Below are 26,547 nucleotides of genomic sequence, written 5' to 3'. Positions count from 1 at the left end.
TGGCATACGCTGTAAGAATTTCCAGCCCATCTTGTTCAATACTGAGGTGAGTGAAGGTGTGGGCCAAGGTGCTGGCAAATCACTTGGGGACAGTTAATGAACAGCTGGTCCAGCCGGATCAGTTTGGGTTTAAGCCGAGGCGGACCACTCAGCACAATGTACGATGACTGCACAATGCAACAGCTTTGAGAGGGTCAGTCGGGGAGCACAGAACCTTTATGTCAGTAGATTTTCAGAAAGCGTTTGACTAGTCGAGTAGGCATACGTGTTTGCTCTGCTTGCACGGATAAGGTGTGGTCCCAGATTCATAAGTTATGTGATTCTCATATACAGACATTAGAGCCAGGGTGCACATGGGAGGAGAGGTTTCTGACTGGTCTCCGGTGATGTGGGGCACCTGCCAGGGTTGACTCCTGTTTCCGCTACTGTTTGCAGTTGTGATTGAACCACTGGCCACCTGGGTGTGCGCTGACTCCCTGTTTAGGGGGTTTTCAATGAATGACACGATAAGTGACAGGATATCGCTATAAACGGCCAAAGTGATTTAATGCCTAGGGAACCTGGACTCACCAGGGCCCAGGGCGCTAGATGTGTTCGGTACATACTCAGGAATCCGTATCAACCCCTAGAAATCGGTGATCTACCTTATAACTACATGTTCGACTGCCATGACATGGGCATCTGGCCTATCAATACAACCTGATGGGTTCCTATAGTTTGGGATGTTTGTCACTCGAGATGAGCGGAGATCCTTTGAGAGAAACTTGTAGCCGTGGTTAGAGCTGCTGACAAGGGACATTAAGTTTTGGATGACGTTCCCTCTGCCCCTACTAGGTCGCTTGGACATCTTTAAGATGGTTGCGGTACCACAGCTTCTTTTTACCTACAAAATTAACCTTACCCAATTGACAATTCCTTTTTTTATGAAAGTGAATGCACACTTACAAGTATTGCTTTTTAGGGGGTGGGGGCGTCACTACACGCATCTCTCTAGAGAAGTGCTGCCGACCAGTGCTCGAGGGATGTATAGCCACACCAGGAGTCCCCTTGTATTACTGGGCCGCACATCATCTTGTTGCCAATGATTGATGGTTCAGGGGCGAGGTGGAGGATTTAATGACCTGGCTTACACTGTTGAAGGGAACGCTGTGGGGCTAAAGGGCTTGCCACATTTGCTGTATGGGGGAACTACACAAGGAGACTTGTTCCCGGTTATTCTGGTGGCAGTGGAGGCATGAGTGGCAGACAAGTAAGCCATTCTCTGGATGGATAGGCTAATGCTGGAAACTCCACTTTGGCGGGAAACCTGCCTTCTGCGGGTTGTGGCCATACAAGGTTTCTCAGCGTGGGATACTATCGAGATTTTTACTTTGGGGAATGTTTTGAATAATGGGATTTTGTAATCCTTCCAAGAGAAGCAGGAGTACGCTCTCCACTGCAGTCAATTCTTTCACTACTTACAGCTCTGCCAAGCACTAGTGCCAGCACTTTGGGCAAGCCCAGAAATACCAGAGTTTATCATTGAGACTAAGCTCCTCCTGAAAAACATTAAAGAGCATAAATTATCTCAACCATATAAGATGCTGTTAAGGAACATGCCGGACCCAATGGTGGTGGTACGCAGGGCCTTGGAGAGGAAACTAGGAAAGCATGAGGACGATCACTAGAGAGAAGGATTGGAGGCAACCATACCCTCACAATTTCGACACATACTGCTGAAACTACTTCACCACATACATTATACAAGAGCTCGGCTGCGTCGTGTGAGTGTCATCCAGGATGGAAGATGTTTGTAATGTGGGAGTGCTCCTGGGAACTTGGCACACAGGTTTTGATATATATATATATATTGTCTTGAGAGACCCTAAGTTGATGCTCTTACATGTCACGAATGATCATGGGGGCAACACAAAAGGGGTTCCTATGGTTGGGCCACAGAACTATCAAGAGGGATATTGTGAGGGCCTGGAAAGACATGGCTGCCACGTCAGTACAGGTATGGACTTATGCATGGGGTTGGAACAACCCATATATAAGGCACGAGGATGCCCCAAGAAGCACTATAACGTATGGAAACCCTGGGCAGAGGCACGAGGAATATTTGGAGCCATGCCCAGACAAACCATGAGCGAAAGAAGGTCAAGGGGAAATGAGGACACATGGGCGTATTAGAAAGCCATAGATGCAAAAGGCGCCTGGGTTTGGATGGAGGGTGACTGTGCTATGGACATGACAACTCTGCACATATCCCAAAGGCAAAAATTAGCAATCACAAAACGAATTTGTACATTGTTGTGCCTACTGCCAAGTGTTACAAATGTAATGTGCATATTGCTGTACTATGTTTGGCAGAAAACACAATAAAGAGTTTATTAAAAAATAATTATAATAAATTGCACTGGCTTCCTGTTCATAAGTGACTTCTTTTCAAAACTCCGATCTTATTTTTTCGAGCATTTTTTCTTAATGGCCCTAAGTACCTATTTGACAGATTCACGCATTACAGGACCAGAAGATCTTGAGATCCTCTAATGCTAACTGCAGACTCTCAATGTACCGTGGTCCTGAAGAGTGCAAGGGGGCACTGCCAGAGTGTAAGGCAGTGCTCAAAGACCTTGCGAGAACTCTTCCAACCATGAAGGGGGTAAGACTTGAGACTAAGAGCACTAAACTGGGGGTCGTTTAACTACACCAGAGCCTGGTTTATTCTTCTCCTGATAACCTCTGGAGACAGGGGAAGATGGGTGAGAAGTTGGGCAGTAGAACCAGAGGAGAGAGACTGGCAGGGGAACAGAGGGATCAGGGTGGGTGCAGCACCTACAAGAGACAGCTACCAAGACACTAACTTGAATGAGTACTGAATCATATAGCATTAAGTACAACAGTGTGATTATAGAACAAGTTACTTACATTTGGTAATGCTCATTCTGGTAAGCAGCAGCATCACGTCGACTTTATTCTGCCATAGAAATGCTACCCCTGCCTGTAAACCTCCGTTTCTTTCAAGACTCTCCGCACCACTGAACGAATAGCTCAACAAGAATCAGAGGTACCAATAAGGAATTTCGTAGTGTCTTTTTCCATGTAAACAAAGGTACTATTCCAAAGAACAGTGAAGATGAAGTTAAGTGGTCCCCAACCTGTGGTCCGGGGACACCTGGGGGTCCGCAAATGCTCCCCAGGGGGTCCGCAACTGCTTAGAAAATTAAATAATATTAACAGATTAGGTCCCCGCTTTCAGTAATGACTCAGTAGGGGGGACCCCGGGTTCCAATAATGATTCAATGGGGGTCCCTGGAATCCAGTAATGATAAAGTGGGGGTCCACATATGTCAAAAGGTTGGGAAGCACTAAGTTAAGTGATTAAACTGTGGTTTGATGGAGTATACGAGAAAGAGGGATTACAAAGGTAAGTAACTTGTTCTTTTGATGAATATTTCTAACCACAGATTCCTCACCTTTAGAATAAGTACCAAATTAGTAGCCCCCAAACTGGGTGGTTTCTGGAATGGGCCAGGCCAAAAAATCCTGCAGGACCAAATGGACACAATGCCCCGTCAGCCCTTGCTGTCACATCAGTAGTGCTTTGAGAATATGTATACTGATGCCCACTATGCAGTTTGACAGATGTCAAAGACAGGCACTCTACGTATGTGCATAGCAGATCCGGATACAGAGAACTAGTTACCTTGACAAAGTCTTGTTCTGCACTGCATTGGCTTTGTATAGCCCCAGAGAACCCCACAAAGAGCTGGCTGCTAATCTGGTAGTCTTTGTGATAGGTGTAAAAGCTTAAATCTCTTCTGATCTAGGTAGCCGATGGAATCTCTCCTTTTTCAAGAGATAAAGAGGGACAAAAAGTTAGGAAGAGAAGAGAATGCCAAATGGGAAAAGCAATCTTGAGGTAAAATAGGACACCATGGTCCTCAACACCACTTCGACGTAGTGGACAGCTGTGCATCGGTTTGAAAGGACAGCATATGAGAAAATAGGAACCAAATTAAATTCCCACTGTGGTATCAAAAAAGGTTTAGAAGAAGAAAAAAAAAAAAAAAACAGTCTAGAAACCCTATTCCAAAAGGTGATTTGAACAAGGACGACTGGTCCAGTAAATGTAAACAGGCCAAAATAGGGAGAAAAAAAAAACAACCTTTAGCTGTTCCTACTACAAGTCTCAGCTGGGCCAGGGATCAAACAAATACCAAGACATCCACTATTTGTTTTGTAGTGTGTCAATATTGTGGATAGCACACTAAGCTATACACTTGGCTCAGTGCCTGGCATGGACAGACTTTGTAGAGGGATGCCTGGCAGCAAGAATGACATTCACAACCTTGGAAGAAAGGTTGAACAAAGTCAAAAGCTGTCACTCAGTCTCCGTACATGGCAGTGCAGAATGTGCAGATATGGGTGTAGGTTGTGCCCTGCTGCTGTGACATGAGATCGTGCCTAAGAAGTAGCCTAGACGGAGGACAGTTGCATAAGCCCAGAAGTTTCAGGTGTCGCATTCTCCTTGTCCAACACGGAACCACTAAGACCCAGTCATCCTGATCTTCTTTCAAACTCAGGGCAGGAGAGACAATTGCTGAAAGGTGTACAGGAGATCCATGGTCCGCTGTGAACTGAGTGAGTCTCAGAGAGCTTTCCGGGAAACTCCAGCTCCAGGCACATAGCCTGTACCTCCAATAAGCTGATGTGAAAATGGGTCTGTTGAATATCGAGATATCTGATTTCCACCTCACCTAAATGATCTCCCCATCCCTGCAATGACCCATCTGTGTCCACTGTCATCTCTAGGTGTGGTACGGAGAGGGGTCTGCTGCTGGTCTATCACTGCAGGTCTTTTGTAGTCTCATGCAAAATCTGGATGGAGTTAGACAGGAGGTTCTTATGCTGGGACCACTACAAAGCCCACATAAGCTGCCTAGCGCAGTCGAAATGCAGGATATCAAGGGGCCCAAAAGCCTCAAAGCAACTCTCATTGAGACGCAGGACTGAGACTCAAATATCTGAATTATGATCAGAATGTGCTGGACTCATTTTCGTGGAGAGAAGCTCAGGAACTGCACTATGTCCTGGATGGTTCCAATGAAAGGCAACCTCTGTGAAGAAGTCAGATGTGACTTCAGCATGTTGATAGTGGACCAGAATGATCTCATGTGGTTCGCTGTCATCCTAAAGTGGTCAACACCTGACAGTGATTAGCCCGCCTTCATCAGCCTGTTGTTGAAGTAGTGTAAAACCAGTATCCACAACCTCCCAAAGTGTGCTGTGACCATTGCTTTAACCTTCATGACAGTAGAGGGGGGCTTGGGAGGCTGAAGGAGAGCACAGCAAATTAGAAATGCTCCTCACACACCTTAAACCATAAGTACTATCTGTGGGACTGCAGACACTACTTGGTACTAGGCATCCTGCACTTCCAAAGCCACTATCCAGTCACCTGGATCTAGGGCAGACAGAACATGGGCCAACGTGAGCATTTTGAATTTGTCCCACTTCAAGAAGGTTTTCAGAGGGAGGAGATATAAAGTAGGACGAAGGCCTCCGTCTTCCTTCAGCACAAGAGAATACAAGAATAACAGCCAGTCTCCATTTATGGGTCCCAGAACCTCTCTACTGCCCCTTTGGCCAATCAAGCCTGCACTCTTTGGAGCAGGATGGACAGGTACTCCTTTTAAAGGTGTTCTGATGTGGGTGGATGATGAGTTTGGTCAAAAAGGAATGGCAGGGGATAGCAGTGTTAGGCCACCTGAAGGATTCACCTGTTGGGTTTTATAATATTGCACCTTTGGAGGACGTTATAATCCATCCTCTAACAGAGTGGTTGTGGGTCACAAAATGGGCCACACCATGGAGAATACTTTCCCACAGGAGTAGAAAAGCTTAAAGCATTCCAGCACTGAATTGGTCTGCTTATCAACAGGGCAAAATTCATCAAACTATGACTATCAGACAAGAATAAATGATGAGGGAAATAATCCTCGTCATCACCATTGTCATCTTTAAAATCTGGTTGGCTACGATCAAAGTCGTTGAAGTGGCAAAGTGCAGCTCAGAGGCAAAGGCATGGTTTTGTTCGAGTTGGATTGAATTGAGGCTGGATTGCCAGTATGCAGCATTGGTCACGGGGACTTCCGCCAATGGCATCGGGTCCAGAGTCTATCTCAGGGAGACCAGCACGTATCTTGATGCCAGATTGGAAGTCAGTTCTCTCATCAGAGCGTAAACCGAGGCAGATTCAAGAGACAACACAAAAGGCAGACATGCTGGCAGTAGTCCTACTAGAGACTTCCACAGGTCCTTGAAACCCAAAAGCACGCCAAAGGAAAGATAAGCATGCTAAGCATGCCATATTTATGCAACATTACCTCACTGAAGGCCTCAATCTCTTGCAACGTTACAGATTCAACCTGGACCTTGAGGAGCTATCGCGATTGGCTCCTCGGCAGGGGGCACAGCAGAACCGTGACCACACAACTTCTCAGACAAAATAGTGGGAGAAAAATGAATCCCACTTGGCCTTCTTGTGCTTTGACTTTCCAGAAGATGAGGACCGCAACGAGGCCCAGTTGCTAGATTGGCCTTATATGGGAATGTGTCTGTCCCCTTTGAGTGGGATTCAGACTTCCAAGACTTCTTTTAGTGTTCAGTGACGTAGAAGTTCGCCTCATGTTTCTAGATTGCCTTTGGATTCCCAGGGGCACACTACTCGCAGGAGGCGTGTGCCACTCCCAATCATAAAGATACTGCTGGGGGGGGATCTGTCACAGATGTTTTTTGCAACAGTCTCTACAAGCTTTAAACCATTTTAGGCATACAAAGAAAGAACAAGATGTGGACGCACTGAGGGCAATGCTTATGTGCATCTCCATTATCACTTACGAGGTGGAACTAAGTTAATGTGGAGCCTCACGGCACCACCTACCGGCTAATGGGGGCAGGTTGTTTAAATATACTGGATCCAGAATGGCACCTTGGACATTCTAAATGTGAGGAATCTGCAGTTAAATTATCCATCAAAAGTACTTTTATTTTGGAAAAAAAGCACTAGACCGGACAGTCAATTTATTCTGCCTGTTAAATGAATGTAAAGCTTCGAGAATGATCACCTAACTATCTCACTGAGAAGCATGAGACTGCTTGCACTGGCTATCTTAAGAATCAAGTGTAGAAGGTGAGGCTCCTGGTCCAATTGGCAGAACAGCCGTAAGTTGGCCCCGGAAAGCAGTGGCAAACAAATTCAACCCTCACGGCCAAGGCCCAGTAATTCCCATGTCCTTCCTACACATGGTCCGACAGTGATCAAATATGTTATATAAGAACCATAGTGTCTAACCTTTCATGCAAATAGGATAGGAAAAATGCTGATGCAGCTGTTGAAAAATGGCATACAAGTGCATGTCCACGAATAACCATCTGCTAATATTATGAACAAGACTCTTGTAGTTCGGCACTCTTCGTTATATTTATGACCAAGAAAGATCATTTTAACACTTTGAGCACTGGGCAGGAAAGAGAAACAAATGCAGCTCTAAACACAAATTCTTTATGCCATAGTTAGCATCTAGCTTCAATAGAACTTAAATCTGCTGAGCACATAATGGTAGGAATACATTTTGAGCACTTGGGTAATCATACAATTTAACCATCAATAATAATTCATGGCCAGAATGGTATTATCTAAAATCAGTGCAATTTTCAACAATAATTTCGAACAAAGAAAGGCTCCCATGCTACAAAGGGAAAATATTCGTAACTTCTGCGTATGTCGTTGGGATGTGCAAAGTTTATTATGCAAATAAGCTGGTAAAGTCTTGAGTAAATCGCAATTACTTGGCCCACCTCGTGCATCCTACTAATGTTGTTACATCTTTGTGCTGGCAGTTTTTTTCCTGCCCAAAAGGCATCATTTACTTGTGATTGTTAGTTGGTGAAAATAAAGGATGTGCCTTTCACGAGTTCACTTTAAAAGGTCTTTCCTCGTTACTCCAAAAAAGAATGGATATTGGTCATTTTGTTTCCTCGCAAAAAGTTAAGTAGGTCTTCAAAGTCCCAGTTTTCATGTAAAAACCCACATGAGGAAACAATGGAAATACTGATGCCTAGTGAAATATATGTGACACATAAGAGAGGGTGTAATGTAGCAGTCCAATTTTTGAGTCATGCACCCATTTCCTTTAGGCTTCAATAACTAAACTCAACAGATTAGCCTGGCCTCTTCATGGGAGTAAAAAGCTTTCTCTCTCTCCCTCTCCAGATAACACATTTGAAAAACCTTTTCAGTAATGGGTAATGAACGCTTTTTCAATTTAACTGACTAAAACAATGCTTTGTGAAAACAACCCTCTGCCATGTACCCAACCTCAACCACTTATGTATAACGTCTCCTCGCATGTCAACTCCTGCTTCTTCCCTAGATTAGATTGGGTGCTAAAAGCAGTGATTGGAAATTTAATCTATACAACCAAATAGAGAGTAGCACTGGGAAACCTATAGTTTGACGTTTCAACTTGAGTTCGGGCTACACATTATGAAACCTGCTGTAGTGTTAAAGCAATTTAAACAAGCATTTGCAATGCAATAGGTCTCACATTTTCTTGAGTAAGAGCTATTGGCACTGCAAATTTAGAACTGGACTTTCCTTGCCATATAAACTGCTCAACCCTGACTTATAATTTTGTCTTTTCCTGTCATGTTTTGGTGGGCACTGGGGGCTACTGCTAACTGAATGAAAAGCCTTGCAAGCATGTTTGCCTCCCATTTCAACAAACCTCTAATGAAGGTGACAATAGCAGAGCAGCCTGAGAAGATGTATGGCCCAAATAAAGGAGATAAGCAATGCCCTGTGTGTTGATGTCTCTGATGGCTGGCAGGGGCTTGGAAAAAGACTCTAGATGAGGCTCTGCAAGTTTCACATCATTGCTTCTAGGTTTAGCGACATTCTTTCAGAAAGGGCATATTGTTCATTTCGTGAGCAGTGAGCTAAATGTTTGGGCGCCAGGTGTTTCTTTTGTAAAATAAGCTTATTTTAGGAGCTAGAGGTAAACGAGGACAGCACTGGAATAAAGCCAAAACAAATGTCAGCGGCATGAGAGAAACGGAATGCTGCAATAAAACGCAGCCTAAAACACCCACAGTGAAAAGTGAGCAACCAAGAAACGACAAAAGTAGCCCGTCACAGCAACAGATAAAGAAACCAAAGAGGAATAATACAGTAGTTGGTCACTGCTCTGAAACAGAAAAAGGCAGATCTGACCATGAGCGAGCAAGACATTTTTTAAAGGACACTGCAACTAACAATTTAAATTGCTTTAGGCCATAAGATGAAGAATAAAAGTATACACGAGGTGAACGCTTAAGCTCAACCTGAAAAATGGTTTTCCTCGAGTAAGCAATGTACGGAATGCAGTAGGTTTCACATGAATGGAACATCAGTACCACAGCAAAACTGAAGAAAAATTTAGATTTGGATCAATGCTTCAATAGTAGAGGAGAATGCATACGATGGCTAGGAGGCCCACTTACACAATATGTTAGACTACTCTACACTTGTCGGCCATGGCGTAAACTAATTTGTCTCATAACACAACCCAATACAATGTCGACAGACCAGATTGACTGTGGTCAGAAAGATACAAAGAACTTGAAAAATGTCCCAGAGTCTAAAAATACTAATTATATATGCACAAATGCACTTAATTGTAAGCAATTCTAATAGGGCAGAGTCTTGATATTGGCCCAAATACGGTTTTCAGTTACAGACAAATAATAATTCTGTGCTTGCTATCTCTCACTTTTCTCGCTCAGTTTTAATCCTCACTCCCCATTTTCGAGACAAATCATTATTGCACCCTCCTATGCTTTTCTTCCTATTCTCTCTCATCGGTCTCTAACACGTATCATTTGAAAATTTACTCAGTTACTGATGCAGTGAGTGTGTCAGTTTCTGTGCTGCCTCAATATCAATTAGTGTCCAGTTCCTAAACAGAGAAACAAAATGGTTACTTACCAGTGGAGTAGTTTTGCAGGTTGAAGGATTTTCTGGATTCACATGCTGTGCATTACTCCGCCATCTAGTGGCTCTCTATGCATTTTGTTGCCGTGTTTGCCTCCTTAGAGAGGCTGGTTTGAAATGCAATTGAACAGATGCTGTAGTACTCTGTCCCACCCATGTTTCCTTGTTTTTCTGAATGCCCACACAGCAGTGTCTTGTGAAAGTGTCTAGGGACAACCATGTTGCTGCCAGGCAGATGTCACTGATGGGCACTGTAAGAAACTGGGTTAATGGTTGAGGGGGGTGAAATCCTAACTAAGCAGCACCCATAATCCTCGCAGGGGGAAGTTACAAGCAAAACCCAAATTAATGGTTGCTCAGTCCTCTGGTAACTTGGAACAGAGCAGTAAGGCTTAACTTAAAGGCAAAGTGTAAAGAATTTATGCAGAACTTCAAACATTAATAAAGTGATAACAACAAGAATAATCCCACACCAATTTAGAAAGCAAGAGCAAATTGTAATAAATAATTTAAGACCAAAACAACAAAACAATCATATCAGTAGAACTGGAGACATTAATTAAAAAAAAAAAAAAAAAAAAAGAACAGCACCAAAAAGCACAAAGCGCAAACTGTGGGTATCTGGCCCCACCAGACCAGGACAATGTCAAAAATGCAGGCCGACTGCGATAAAGTGCGAGCCAGCTACAAAGACCAAGTTAGGCCTGATTTTAAAAAAAGAGCATTTTAAATCCTGGTTGTGGAGCCCTGTGTGGTCCCATGTTGAGGATGCATTGCGTAGGCGATGCGAGGTCTGGGAAAATGTGTCATGCAGCAGTGGTTCCGTGGAGTTGTGAGGTGCAGTGTGGGGTCCTGCATTGTCGAGGAGGCTGCAGACAAGGGGGCTTGCGATGTGCAGTCTTGCGGCTAGTACACATCGCATACTAGCTGGTTTCCAAGACGCTGCAGGGCTGAAAGGCAGACTTCTGCTTTGTTGAGGATGCAGTCAATGAGAGGCCTGTGATGCAAAGGTCTGTGTCAAGGGTGCATCACAGAGTGGTGTTTTAAGGAGGCTTTTGCAGCAGTGTGAAGTTCTTGCAACAAGAATGTCCATGCAGCAGAGGCAACACATCGGTTCTGTTCAGGGTTGTGCCATGCAGCAGAAGAGATGCATTGGTCATGCTGGGCCCACTGATGGGCTGGCAGAGTACTTTCAAGGCCCAGGACTAAGGTGGCACCACTTAGCACGGTAGGACAATAGATTGCGGAGTCCAGGTGCTGGGTTCATGGTTGTGGTAAGCCTGTTAATTTTCTGAGGCTTCTCATCACCTGATCAGGGGGCCATCCAACTAACAGACTGGGGTCCTGGGTTAAAGGTTTCAAGTCCAGTCATTACCCAGGCAAGAGGGCAGCAGTCCAGCAGGTCTCGAAGGCATACGTCAAGCAGAGTGGCAATCCTTAAGCATCACAGCTGTCCTTCCACGCAGAGTCCTCAACATGTCCAGAAGAGTACTGTAGAGTTTAGGACTGAGGTCCAATATTTATATTTGGTGCTTTCGTTTAAGTTGGGGAAGCTTCTAGAGGTTCCTCCTCCCTGAGGTGTCAGATAACCCCTATTTCCCTGCTGTGGCCCCAGCTTGCATGGGGTCACTAGAGACTAATGTTAAACCCTTTTTGGGAGAGCCGTGGCAGGGCCTTTGTGCTCTGCAAATGAGGTAGGTAACAGTTCATCACTCTTGTTGAGACAGAGAGGCCCATCCAGCCAATACCTATCCTCCCTTTGTTTAATTGTCCGAGAGGAATACACAAAGACCAACTACCAGCAGATTTATGTTCTTTGCCACCTATGTTGGTCTCGAGAGACCTCAGATCCCCAGGTACTTCACGTGAGCCACCACCTTGTGTGGGATGTTTGTCATTATGGTTGCAGTAAGAGTTGGAATCCTGACGGGTCTCCACACAGTTACATTTTCCTTGTTCCACCAGCCTATCTCATTCTGAATTAGTGCAGTGATAACTACTAGATTTTCCCAACTCCATGTGGCCTGCGTACATCTGTTGTTGAGCCACTCTTACACTGGTGCACTGTGTAGCCTTGCTTGCAATCTGGGGATAACGGCCTGAGGCTATCATGCCATTTAGCTTCATTACAGTCCTCACTGTCAAAGACTAACACTTCAGTTAAAGGCAAGTTTGCTCTGTTACGGCCTTCAAACTCTTGGGAACTAGGTAGGCCATGCTGCCCTCTAGTTTAGTATCACACCTATGAACACCTTCTTCTATTCTGGTTGTGGAGACTACTTTCCACATTTAAGGTGAAACCCAGTTGGTGCAGGGTGTGGATGACAATCTCCTGATGGTAGTAAAGTCTTGAGTTTCCCTTTCCTAACCAGAATCTAGGAATGGGTAGATGTGCATGTCCAGTCTCCTCAGGTGGATGCCTACTGCTGCCAGGTATTTCATGAAGACCCTTGGTGTGGATTTTATGCCAAATGCCAGCACTCTGAACTGGTAGTTTACCTTGTCTATGATAAATGAGGTGTTGTCAGAGTCCTTGATTCATTGTTATGTGTAGAAAGACATTGTGTAGGTGTAATGTCATCATGAAATATTCTTCCCTAACAAGTGGTATTACCACCTGCAGTAGTGTCATTTGCATGTTGCGTCTTTATGAACTTGTTTAGGTATCTGAGGTCCAGAATTGGTCTTTTAGGGCCTGTTTAGGTAGTAAAATGAATGCAGAGTAGATACCCGTTTCAGTCTCCTGCTGTGGACCTCTTTCTTTGGCTCACTTTTTGAAGAGCTCTTGCACCTCTTGGCATAGATGGTTTTGGTCCTCTCCTCGTAGTGGTCTTCCCTTAGGTGGTGCGGAAGGTGGTCTTTTGTTGAGTTCTATACAGTAGCCTTATTTTATTATATTCAGTATTTACTTGTTTGAGATGACTGACTTCCACTCCTTTAGGAACTCCCCCATTCTTTCCCTCACTGGTGTTTTGCGCTGGAGATGTTGCCTGTGAGGGTGACTTGCTTGATTGGCCTACACCTCTCATGGGTTGACTTCTCCTCCATGCTCTTCTGCGAAAGGGCTGTTGTGCTCACTACTGTTGTTGATATGCCTGAGAGGATGGTTGTTGCCCAAACTCCTGTTCATATTGGGGATGGTGCTGTGTCGGTAGCCTCCTCTACCTGCAGGTCCTCTGGTAGGCATGTTGCCTTGTTTGAAGGCTTCTCGAAATTGAAAGTTACCTATTGTCTTTATAATTTCATTGTCCTTCTTAATCTGCTAGATTCTTCGTCCACTGTATGCCTACTGAGTGTTTTCCCAGTGTACATTTTCCTGCATCCTGTGTCAGCTGCATCAAGGGGTGCTTTTAGGGATGAGTTGGTGATGTTTGTGCTCTCTTGCTTCATCACCTTTGCCCGCTTCTTTTATTTTTCCAGGGGATGCTGAATGAGGGCCTCCATCTCATCCCATTGTGGTGCCTATAGTGATTGAGGAGGGTGTTGGAGTTAGCAATCCACCACTCTGTTGCGGCTGCCGTCCATCTTCCTGCCCACAAGGTCCATCTTCTTGGTCTTTCTGACTGGCAGTGGGCCAGTTGATGTTGGTACACTGCTATCACCACTGTGATGAAATAAGCTGCCACACTACACTTTATTTAATGGGGTCCAGCAAGAAGTGTTTGTACTTCTTCTCAACATATGGGTCACCACTTTCACCAATATGCTGGTTCTAAAAAGGCCTTCTTTCGTTGGTTGAGGTTGCTTGGTAGCATCACAGGTGGAGGTTCACCTTCTGGGATGGCATCAGTGTCTCAAGGGGGAGCAGTAGTCCTTCTCTTCCTACTGAATCCCACATATGTCAGTTACTCTCTTGATCAGACCACTGCACATTGAGAGCTCCTCCGCCTCTGAGAGTAGACTGATATTTGTTGATGCTGTCCTCTGGAGTTTCAGTGTTGAGATCCCACCAAATGTTTTCCTGCTGTTCTTGCTCCTCGAGGATAGTCCAGTCTTTGTCTTCATAGTTGAAGAACTTTTCTTGTTCTTCCTCATGTGATTCATGCATTGAAAGGAGAGGGCTGGGGGAGGCTGGGATAGAGATTTCATGCACACTTTCTCACTCCTTCAGCTCCAATGGCTTATGCAAGATCCAATACTCATTGAGGGACTAAGTTCAACGTCCTTTGTAGAAGTGTTGCCATTTCAGCTTTGAGCCATTGTTTCTTCTCTACGACTTAGTGCACCTTCTGTTCAGCATCTGTAGTCAATTGTGTTTTCCTCTAATGAGTAGATGGCTCTTAAGCCTGCACTCTTCCTGCTTCATCCTCTTTGGTGCCTGCGGGCCTTGAGCAGATTTTCGAAGGTGTGCCCTCATCAGTGTCATTTTGCTTGGACACATGTGGCTCCTTGGACTTAAACCATCCTTCAATTGTCAAAGGTTTAAATTTCAACACCGAGGCACACTTAATGGAATAACAGTCCATGGGCCTCTAGGGCTCATTAACTTTCAAGTGCTTCTGCGCTCTGCTTCCTTCATTACCATCTTTGTGGCTTCCAGCCCAATGAGGATGCCCCTCCTTGGCATATGACTCTCTTCCTTGCTCCATCATTGGTCCTCAGGGTTTTTCTCCTCTTCCTTGCTTGACCGGGACAGATCCTTCAAGACTGTTTCTTCTGCTCAGCTACAGAAAAGTGTGCTAGGCGTTGCCTCAGCCTCACCTTCAGTGTCTCGCAGCCATCAGCAATGTGGTCCTTGGGCAGGAACAAGTTGCTGATCTCATGCGAGTCTCTCAGTGCAAAATTATGGTGAGAGTTGAGATATTATCCATATCCTCTTTTTGTCCCACCTTCAGTGCGTTCTCCAATCATCCTGGTCTGAACAAACCACCTGAGACTGAAAGGTGCCACCACACATTCTTTGGTATTCAGTGCTAGTCTGCTGCCGCCCGGTGTTTTCCTTCAACTATTAATCGTGCTCTTTGAATATTCCTCTGAGATCCTCCATCTCGCTTTCAGACCCAACCACAGGGGGTAAGGGATTTGGGGAGTAGGGGGGGCTCTCAGAAAATGGTGAACACACACAGGAACGTACCAGTGGCACATCTTCTGACGTCAGAGAAGATGGATTTTCCACCAAATGGTGGTCAAAGATCCCCAGAGGGGGGAAGAAAAAAGAGGAACACAAGAGAGCCACTATTCTGGACTCAACATTAGGAGGAGCAATAGTGCACAGCTCTTGAAACCAGAATAGGATTTATGTTGCTTAAGTATTAATGGTGACAATTTAGAAGCTTGCAGGACATTTTCAAGTTTACAATGTGAAAGAAATATGCACTTGCTAGGGTAGAAATTGCAAGAGCTATGTATACAGAATGTGTTCTTTCCCATCAACCAGTGTTTCTTTTTCCCCAAAGCCTCGCTATAATTGAAGATGGCAAAGAATTTTACTTAAGCAGATACACAAGATGCTTACATCAATGGTGTGCCCACTACGAAATTCATTTGTTATGGTGTACGCAACATTTTGGTTGGTGCCACAGTCCCCTTATAATTAAGTTAACAAACTGAAATGGGAGGTAAGTACATCCCAGGGTAAATGTAAGGGATACACAGGAGAATTGCTGATGACAATGGGAGACAAAGAATTGTATACCTGGGAACGAAGATGTTACAAAAGTAGTTCAATCAACTAGCACATTTAAGTTATCCAGCCCAAATTTGAATTTGAACTTGAATGATTTAAAAAAATTCGACAAGGGTGTGGATTACATATTGATACACACTGTACTGTTTCCAGCTTTGCCTTATACTATTTTCATGTTCCAAGAAGATCCAGGTAAAAAACAAATAAAGCAAATATCGTACCCTCTTGCAGAACATCTTGTAGAGTGACCCGCTCCCTTGAGATAGCAATATCTTTCACTTTTCCCTTGGCCTCCAAGAGGGTGACACTTTTCAGGTCGTTCTTCTCTATCCGTAGTGTTGGATAACCTGAGGAGCCAGCAGATCCAAACAAAAGAAGTGTAAATAGCCTTATTACAAAAACATGCACTTTGTGTTAATGCATAAGACACAGACCAGTCATGATACGTCTTCCCTTAAACCTTGATGGGAAGAAAACAGATCAGTTTACTTCTGGGCCACTGGGGATGCAAAATCTACAATCAAAGCAATTAATTACAAATACAAACAAAGATTTGCAAGTAAATGGGTAACGGTCTGAACGTAATAGCAGGAGTGTCATTTATATTTTTCCTTCTTCTGTGCTTCCAGATCAGTAACATCTCTGTATCAATCAGGAGCACCCAACCCTCCTAATTTAAGAAAGAGTTGAAGACACAGCTCTTCAAAGAATACGTCTTCAAAATGAAGAAACAGGACACCTTTGTTCCAACAAACCAGCTACTCCTGCCAACACTCAGAGTTTTTTTTTACCTTTGCAGCCCTTTGGCTGCTGGCAATGTATTAAGAATTAAACTGACCTTCACGTACCTCAGATTCCTAATGCCACTAATGGATTCCTGACATCATATTTGCACAAATGGAGATGTGTGACACCCCTGGAGTTTGACACATCGTTACACATATGACTACATAATTTTACAAAATGCATGTACCTAATGTATTTCTATTGTATTGTAGAGAACCCAAATACTAATTTGTGCACAAGCAATATATAAAACTGTTACATAACATAATTTAGTAAGCATTTCCCATCCAGAATAGACACCTCCATTCTTCGAGAAATAAAGTAAAATATTTTGACATGCTTATGACAAATATGAAGGAAGTTACTGACCAGTAACAAATGTTTTGAAGTTAGAGCATCAACAATGGGGGGAGGCAGTATGACTCATGGCAACATGATTCATAAGCCCACAATGGCAGACTATGATACCACCATCTTCAAATACTATTTCTAACATCAAGTTAAACGTATCTGTGCAGTGGTAAACAGAAGATATTTGCAAACTGAAACAAAATAATTTACTGGACTTGAAGACATGTGCATCAACGCTGAAAAGGGACTGAAGGTAATTTTTGTTGTTTCCTACTAAGACATTTTACACTAGATGACAACAAACTTAACTCCAATTTAAGTCCACTGAGTCTGAACATTAACTCTTTAGTAAAGTTTTGAGCTTCAAATTTGTCAGTCACACCTGGAAACAAGACAATGAGCATCACCCAAAACATCAGAGTACTTGCTTTTCATTTTCAGGGTCCATCCTTCGACTGCTGACAAAAAAAAAAAAAAGGGCTTGGTGCTTACCATTTGTTGGTTTGCGTGGCACTCTTCTTTACAGAACCCTTAACTCATTACTGCAGGCCTAGCTTCACTTCCGTTCCTCTCTGTGGAGCAGGATTCAAGTACTCAATGTAACTGAGGTACTATTTTGTTCTTTTTAACTTTTAGTGCCATGCAAACAGAAGGCATGTGACTGGCAAAAATGTTCCCAGCAGGACAAACAATTGCAAAGATTTATTTCTATAGTTAATTTTATTTTATTTTTCCAAGTCTTTTCTCACTTTGCACTCATGTTTATTTTGTTTTTGATCGTGGACATGGTTCTCAAAAGATGAGGATTATTTTATTCTAAATATTACAAGGCAAGATGGTTAATTGCTTGTGTGTAATGACTGAAATGTTGCTTTAACACAATCGTGCAGTACACCCGAATCGACACCACTCCAATCAACCCCAATCCACGCCAATCCACCCCCCCACACCAGTTCGCCCCAGACAATCCAATTCGCCCCAGACAATCCAATTCGCCCCAGACAATCCAATTCGCCCCAGACAATCCAATTCGCCCCAGACAATCCAATTCGCCCCAGACAATCCAATTCGCCCCAGACAATCCAATTCGCCCCAGACAATCCAATTCGCCCCAGACAATCCAATTCGCCCCAGACAATCCAATTCGCCCCAGACAATCCAATTCGCCCCAGACAATCCAATTCGCCCCAGACAATCCAATTCGCCCCAGACAATCCAATTCGCCCCAGACAATCCAATTCGCCCCAGACAATCCAATTCGCCCCAGACAATCCAATTCGCCCCAGACAATCCAATTCGCCCCAGACAATCCAATTCGCCCCAGACAATCCAATTCGCCCCAGACAATCCAGTTCGCCCCAGACAATCCAGTTCGCCCCAGACAATCCAGTTCGCCCCAGACAATCCAGTTCGCCCCAGACAATCCAGTTCGCCCCAGACAATCCAGTTCGCCCCAGACAATCCAGTTCGCCCCAGACAATCCAATTCGCCCAAGACAATCCAATTCGCCCCAGACAATCCAATTCGCCCCAGACAATCCAATTCGCCCCAGACAATCCAATTCGCCCCAGACAATCCAATTCGCCCCAGACAATCCAATTCGCCCCAGACAATCCAATTCGCCCCAGACAATCCAATTCACCCCAGACAATCCAATTCACCCCAGACAATCCAATTCGCCCCAGACAATCCAATTCGCCCCAGACAATCCAATTCGCCCCAGACAATCCAATTCGCCCCACTCCAATTCAAAACACTCCACTCCAAATTCAATCCAATCCACTCTGCCCCACTCCAACTCGCGAGACCCCCACCCCAATCTGCCGTACTTCCTCCTCAATACACTTTACCCCACTCCAATCCAAACTCTGCCCCACTCCAATCCAAACCCTCCGCCCCACTCCACCCACTGAATCCTTTTCACCCCACTCCAATCCACTCCACCTCAATGAAATCCACCAATTTCAATTCACCCAACTCTACTCCACCCCCAATCCCATCCACCCCACTCTACTCCACCCCAATCCAAACCACCCCATTCCACCCCAATCTAACCCACCCCAATCCAATCCAACCCACCCCACCCCAATCCAACCCACCCCAATCCAACCCACCCCCATGACAATCCTACCCACCCCACAACAATCCACCCCCACTCCATCCCACTCCAATCCACTGAAGTCCAATCAACCACACTGTACCCCAATCCAATCCTCCTGAATTCAGCCAACCCTACTCAATCCAATCCATCCAGCCCACCCCACTCCAATACAGACCCCCAACCCCCTCATGTCCACCCCACTACACTCCAGTCCAGTCCAGTCCAATCCACCCCAGACCAATCAACCCCATCAAGTCCAGACCAATCCACCCTACTCTAATACAATCTACCTCACGCCAGTCCAGTCCAGTCCAGTCCAGTCCAGTCCAGTCCAGTCCAGTCCAGTCCAGTCCAGTCCAGTCCAGGCCAGGCCAGGCCAGGCCAGGCCAGTCCACGCCAGTCCAGTCCAATCCAATCAACCCCTCCAGTCCAATCCAATCCAATCAACCCCTCCAGTCCAATCCAATCCAATCAACCCCTCCAGTCCAATCCAATCAACCCCTCCAGTCCAATCCAATCAACCCCTCCAGTCCAATCCAATCAACCCCTCCAGTCCAATCCAATCAACCCCTCCAGTCCAATCCAATCAACCCCTCCAGTCCAATCCAATCAACCCCTCCAGTCCAATCCAATCAACCCCTCCAGTCCAATCCAATCAACCCCACCAGTCCAATCCAATTCCACCCCTCCAGTCCAATCCAATTCCACCCCTCCAGTCCAATCCAATTCCACCCCTCCAGTCCAATCCAATTCCACCCCTCCAGTCCAATCCCACCCCTCCAGTCCAATCCAATCCCACCCCTCCAGTCCAATCCAATTCCACCCCTCCAGTCCAATCCAATCCAATCCCACCCCTCCAGTCCAATCCAATCCAATCCCACCCCTCCAGTCCAATCCAATTCCACCCCTCCAGTCCAATCCAATTCCACCCCTCCAGTCCAATCCAATTCCACCCCTCCAGTCCAATCCAATTCCACCCCTCCAGTCCAATCCAATTCCACCCCGCACCCCCTCCAGTCCAGTCCAGTCCAGTCTAATCCAATCCACCCCAACCTACTCCAGTCAAATCCAACCCACCCAACTCCCTCCAGTCAAATGCAATCCACCCACTCCCCTCAAGTCAAGGCCATTCTACCCCCTCAAGTCCAGGCCATTCTACCCCCTTCAAGTCCAGGCCAATTCACCCCTCAAGTAAAGGCCAATCCACCTATTCCAATGCGGTCTAATCCTCTCTAATCTAATCCACCCCACAAGTCCAGACCAAACCATGCCCCTCCAATACAGTCTAATCTATCCTACTTTAATTCAATTCAACCCAACCAATTCAGTCAACCCCAAACAATCCAATTTTCCCCAGCCAATCGGATGCACCTCTTCCCAATCCAATCCACCCCACCCTTAAATCCAGACTAATCCAGCCCCTCAGGTTCAGACAAATCCACCCCATCATGTCCAGACAAATCTAAGCCCATTCAATTCAGTCTAATCCATCCTACTTTAATCCACTTCACCCCTAACAATCCAATTTACCCCAGCCAATCCAATCCACCCCACCCCAATCCACTCAAATCCACCCCACTTCAGTCCAATCCACGCCACTCCAGTCCAATCCACGCCACTCCAGTCCAATCCACGCCACTCCAGTCCAATCCGTGCTAATCCACCCCACTCCAGTCCATTCTAATCCATCCAACTCCAGCCTAATCCAATCCACACCACTTCAAACTCACCCAGCTCTAGTACAATCCAATCCACCCCAATCTAACCCAAACCCCACAATCTACCACACTCCACTACAGTGCAATCCATTCCACTGCAGTCCAATAAATCCACCACACTGTACCCCAATCCACTCTCCGCCAGTTCAGTAAACCCCACTCAAATCCATCCAGACCACACTCTAATCCACCCCAACCCACCCCACTCCAGTACACTCCACCCCAAACCCCAATCCAAACTACTCCAATCCACGCTACTCCAGTCCAATCCATGCCAATCCACCTCACTCCAGTCCAATCCACCCCACTCAAGCCTAGTCCAATCCACCCCACTCAAGCCTAGTCCAATCCACCCCACTCAAGCCTAGTCCAATCCACCCCACTCAAACCTAGTCCAATCCACCCCACTCAAACCTAGTCCAATCCACCCCAGTCCAATCCAATCCACCCCAGTCCAATCCAATCCAATCCACCCCAGTCCAATCCAATCCAATCCACCCCAGTCCAATCCAATCCAATCCACCCCAGTCCAATCCAATCCAATCCACCCCAGTCCAATCCAATCCAATCCAATCCACCCCAGTCCAATCCAATCCAATCCAATCCACCCCAGTCCAATCCAATCCAATCCACCCCAGTCCAATCCAATCCAATCCACCCCAGTCCAATCCAATCCACCCCAGTCCAATCCAATCCACCCCAGTCCAATCCAATCCAATCCACCCCAGTCCAATCCAATCCAATCCAATCCACCCGAGTCCACCCCAGTCCAATCCAATCCAATCCACCCCAGTACAATCCAATCCAATCCACCCCAGTCCAATCCAATCCAATCCACCCCAGTCCAATCCAATCCAATCCACCCCAGTCCAATCCAATCCACCCCAGTCCAATCCAATCCAATCCATCCCAGTCCAATCCAATCCATCCCAGTCCAATCCAATCCAATCCATCCCAGTCCCATCCAATCCAATCCATCCCAGTCCCATCCAATCCAATCCAACCCATCCCAGTCCAATCCAACCCACCCACCCCAGTCCAATCCAATCCAACCCACCCACCCCAGTCCAATCCAACCCAGTCCAATCCAACCCAGTCCAATCCAACCCAGTCCAATCCAACCCAGTCCAATCCACCCCAATGTAACCCAACCCACTGCAATCCAATCCAACCCACCCAACCCCAAACCCCACTACAATCTACCGCACTGAACTCCACTGCAGTCCAATAAATCCACCACACTGTACCCCAACCCACTCCACCCCAATTCGGTAAACCCCACTCAAATCCATCCAGACCACACTCAATCCACCCCACTCCAGTACACTCCACTCCACTCCACTCCACTCCACCCCATCCCAATCCAAACTACTCCAATCCACACTAAGAACAAATTGTCACAGCACTCGTGTATCAGTACTCAGTATTTAGGTAAATGTTTCCTGGTCCATATTTACATATCTGGTGCCAAAATGTTCTGATAAATTTCGCTGACTCACAGGAACTCATGAGTGAGTATAACTCAATTTATTCTTTCAGAAGAGCAGATCATTTTGGAAAACGAAAACGTTCATCGATTCAATATTCATGAATCAACAACAGCCAAATGCCAACACGTGTTTCGTCCAATAAGATAATAATCTTAAAGACTTCATCAGGGCTTATTCAAAATATCTATATAGCCGGAAAGTCCAATCCTTATATTAAAGTGAATATCTCGTATCTATAGTGTATATCATAATGTGTAATGAAGTATTGTATAAGTAATCCTATCAAATAGAAATATTCATTAATCGCAATCCGCGTTCATATTCCTGTGCGGAGTTGCGGAGTATCAGCAGGTGAGAGTGAAAACTCCAATCGACACTACTCCAGTCCAATCCATGCTAATCCACCCCACTCCAGCCTAGTCCAATCCAATCCACCCCACTCCAGCCTAGTCCAATCCAATCCACCCCACTCCAGCCTAGTCCAATCCAATCCACCCCACTCCAGCCTAGTCCAATCCAATCCACCCCACTCCAGCCTAGTCCAATCCAATCCACCCCACTCCAGCCTAGTCCAATCCAATCCACCCCACTCCAGCCTAGTCCAATCCAATCCAATCCACCCCACTCCAGCCTAGTCCAATCCAATCCACCCCACTCCAGCCTAGTCCAATCCAATCCAAACCACCCCACTCCAGCCTAGTCCAATCCAATCCAATCCACCCCACTCCAGCCTAGTCCAATCCAATCCAAACCACCCCACTCCAGCCTAGTCCAATCCAATCCAAACCACCCCACTCCAGCCTAGTCCAATCCAATCCAAACCACCCCACTCCAGCCTAGTCCAGTCCAGTCCAATCCAAACCACCCCACTCCAGCCTAGTCCAATCCAATCCAAACCACCCCACTCCAGCCTAGTCCAATCCAATCCAAACCACCCCACTCCAGCCTAGTCCAATCCAATCCAAACCAAACCACCCCACTCCAGCCTAGTCCAATCCAATCCAAACCACCCCACTCCAGCCTAGTCCAATCCAATCCAAACCACCCCACTCCAGCCTAGTCCAATCCAATCCAATCCACCCCACTCCAGCCTAGTCCAATCCAATCCAAACCACCCCACTCCAGCCTAGTCCAATCCAATCCACCCCACTCCAGCCTAGTCCAATCCAATCCAAACCACCCCACTCCAGCCTAGTCCAATCCAATCCAAACCACCCCACTCCAGCCTAGTCCAATCCAATCCAAACCACCCCACTCCAGCCTAGTCCAATCCAATCCAAACCACCCCACTCCAGCCTAGTCCAATCCAATCCAAACCACCCCACTCCAGCCTAGTCCAATCCAATCCAAACCACCCCACTCCAGCCTAGTCCAATCCAATCCAAACCACCCCACTCCAGCCTAGTCCAATCCAATCCACCCCACTCCAGCCTAGTCCAATCCAATCCAAACCACCCCACTCCAGCCTAGTCCAATCCAATCCAAGCCACCCCACTCCAAGCCTAGTCCAATCCAATCCAAACCACCCCACTCCAGCCTAGTCCAATCCAATCCAAACCACCCCACTCCAGCCTAGTCCAATCCAAACCACCCCACTCCAGCCTAGTCCAATCCAATCCAAACCACCCCACTCCAGCCTAGTCCAATCCAATCCAAACCACCCCACTCCAGCCTAGTCCAATCCAATCCAAACCACCCCACTCCAGCCTAGTCCAATCCAATCCAATCCAAACCACCCCACTACAGCCTAGTCCAATCCAATCCAAACCACCCCACTCCAGCCTAGTCCAATCCAATCCAAACCACCCCACTCCAGCCTAGTCCAATCCAAACCACCCCACTCCAGCCTAGTCCAATCCAAACCACCCCACTCCAGCCTAGTCCAATCCAAACCACCCCACTCCAGCCTAGTCCAATCCAAACCACCCCACTCCAGCCTAGTCCAATCCAAACCACCCCACTCCAGCCTAGTCACTCCACTCCACTCCAATCCAATCCAGTCCAATCCAATCCAATCCACCCCAGTCCAATCCAATCCAATCCACCCCACCCCAGTCCAATCCAATCCACCCCACCCCAATCCAATCCAATCCACCCCACTCCAATCCACCCCACTCCAGTCCAGTCCAATCCACCCCACTCCAGTCCAATCCACCCCACTCCAGTCCAATCCACCCCACTCCAGTCCAATCCACCCCACTCCAGTCCAGTCCAATCCACCCCACTCCAGTCCAGTCCAATCCAATCCACCCCACTCCAGTCCAGTCCAGTCCAATCCACCCCACTCCAGTCCAGTCCACCCCACCCCACCCCACTCCAGTCCAATCCACCCCACTCCAGTCCAGTCCAATCCACCCCACTCCAGTCCAGTCCAGTCCAATCCACCCCACTCCAGTCCAGTCCACCCCACTCCAGTCCAGTCCAGTCCAGTCCACCCCACTCCAGTCCAGTCCAGTCCACCCCACTCCAGTCCAATCCACCCCACCCCACCCCACCCCAGTCCAATCCACCCCACTCCAGCCTAGTCACTCCACTCCACTCCAGTCCAATCCACCCCACTCCAGTCCAATCCAATACACCCCAGTCCACTCCAATCCACCCCACTCCACTCCACTCCACCCCAGTCCACTCCAATCCACCCCACTCCACTCCACCCCAGTCCAATCCAATCCACCCCAATCCACCCCACTCCACCCCAGTCCAATCCACCCCACTCCACCCCAGTCCAATCCACCCCACTCCAATCCAGTCCAATCCACCCCACTCCAATCCAGTCCAATCCACCCCACTCCAATCCAGTCCAATCCACCCCACCCCAATCCACCCCACCCCAATCCACCCCACCCCAATCCACCCCACCCCAATCCACCCCACCCCAATCCACCCCACTCCAATCCAGTCCAATCCACCCCAGTCCAATCCAGTCCACTCCAGTCCAATCCAATCCCGTCCAGTCCAATCCAATCCAATCCACCCCAGTCCAATCCAACCCACCCCAGTCCAATCCAACCCACCCCAGTCCAATCCAACCCACCCCAGTCCAATCCAACCTACTCCAGTCCACTCCAATCCACTCCACCCCACTCCACCCCACTCCAGCACAATCCACCCCACTCCAGCACAATCCACCCCACTCCAGCACAATCCACCCCACTCCAGCACAATCCACCCCACTCCACCCCAATCCACCCCACTCCAGCACAATCCACCCCACTCCAGCACAATCCACCCCAATCCACCCCACTCCAGCACAATCCACCCCAATCCACCCCACTCCACCCCACTCCAGCACAATCCACCCCACTCCACCCAATCCAATCCACCCCACCCAATCCACCCACTCCACTCCACTCCACCCACTCCACTCCACTCCACCCACTCCACTCCACCCCAAACCACTCCACCCCAAACCACTCCACTCCACTCCACTCCAACCCACTCCAACCCACTCCAATCCAACCCACTCCAACCCACTCCAACCCAGCCCAATCCACCCCACTCCAGCCCAATCCACCCCACTCCAGCCCAATCCACCCCAGCCCAATCCACCCCACCCCACTCCAGCCCAATCCAATCCCCCCACTCCAGCCCAATCCAACCTACCCCACTCCAGCCCAATCCAACCTACCCCACTCCAGCCCAATCCAACCTACCCCACTCCAGCCCAATCCAATCCACCCCACTCCAGCCCAATCCAATCCACCCCACTCCAGCCCAATCCAATCCACCCCACTCCAGCCCAATCCAATCCAGCCCAATCCAATCCAATCCAATCCATCCCACTCCAGCCCAATCCAATCCAATCCACCCCAATCCAATCCACCCCAATCCAATCCACCCCAATCCAATCCACCCCACTCCAGCCCAATCCAATCCACCCCACTCCAGCCCACCCCAATCCAATCCACCCCAATCCAATCCACCCCACTCCAGCCCAATCCAATCCACCCCACTCCAGCCCAATCCAATCCAATCCACCCCACTCCAATCCACCCCACTCCAGCCCAATCCAATCCACCCCACTCCAGCCCAATCCAATCCACCCCAATCCAATCCAATCCACCCCACTCCAGCCCAATCCAATCCACCCCAATCCAATCCACCCCAGTCCAATCCAATCCACCCCAGTCCAATCCACCCCACCCCACCCCACCCCAATCCACTCCAATCCACCCCACTCCACCCCACCCAATCCACTCCACCCCACCCCAAACCACCCCACTCCAATCCAATCCACTCCAGCCCAATCCACCCCACTCCAGCCCAATCCACCCCACCCCAGCCCAATCCACCCCACTCCAGCCCAATCCACCCCACTCCAGCCCAGCCCACCCCACCCCAGCCCACCCCACCCCACTCCACGCCACTCCACTCCACCCCACCCCAATCCAACCTACTCCAGTCCAATCCAACCTACTCCAGTCCAACCCACTCCAATCCAGTCCAGTCCAACCCAC

The 26,547-nt window shown here is 47.4% G+C and overlaps 1 protein-coding gene across 4 annotated transcripts in view; it reads right to left on the bottom strand.

The window, feature by feature from the left end:
* The window catches only part of RYK (receptor like tyrosine kinase), a 630,333-nt gene that overhangs the window by 244,550 nt on the left and 359,236 nt on the right, over window positions 1–26,547 (bottom strand). For 3 of the 4 annotated variants that reach the window (XM_069213581.1, XM_069213579.1, XM_069213583.1), the window contains exon 8: window positions 15,866–16,000. In XM_069213581.1, the coding sequence (XP_069069682.1) occupies window positions 15,866–16,000 (135 nt within the window). The remainder of the gene's footprint in view (window positions 1–15,865; window positions 16,001–26,547) is intronic. The other variant, XM_069213580.1, reaches the window with a different exon arrangement.

Source organism: Pleurodeles waltl, chromosome 11 (genome assembly GCF_031143425.1).
Source record: "Pleurodeles waltl isolate 20211129_DDA chromosome 11, aPleWal1.hap1.20221129, whole genome shotgun sequence".
NCBI classification, from domain to species: domain Eukaryota; kingdom Metazoa; phylum Chordata; class Amphibia; order Caudata; family Salamandridae; genus Pleurodeles; species Pleurodeles waltl.
Note: the sequence above shows the minus strand (reverse complement) of the source record. Positions and strands in the feature narration are given on the sequence as shown.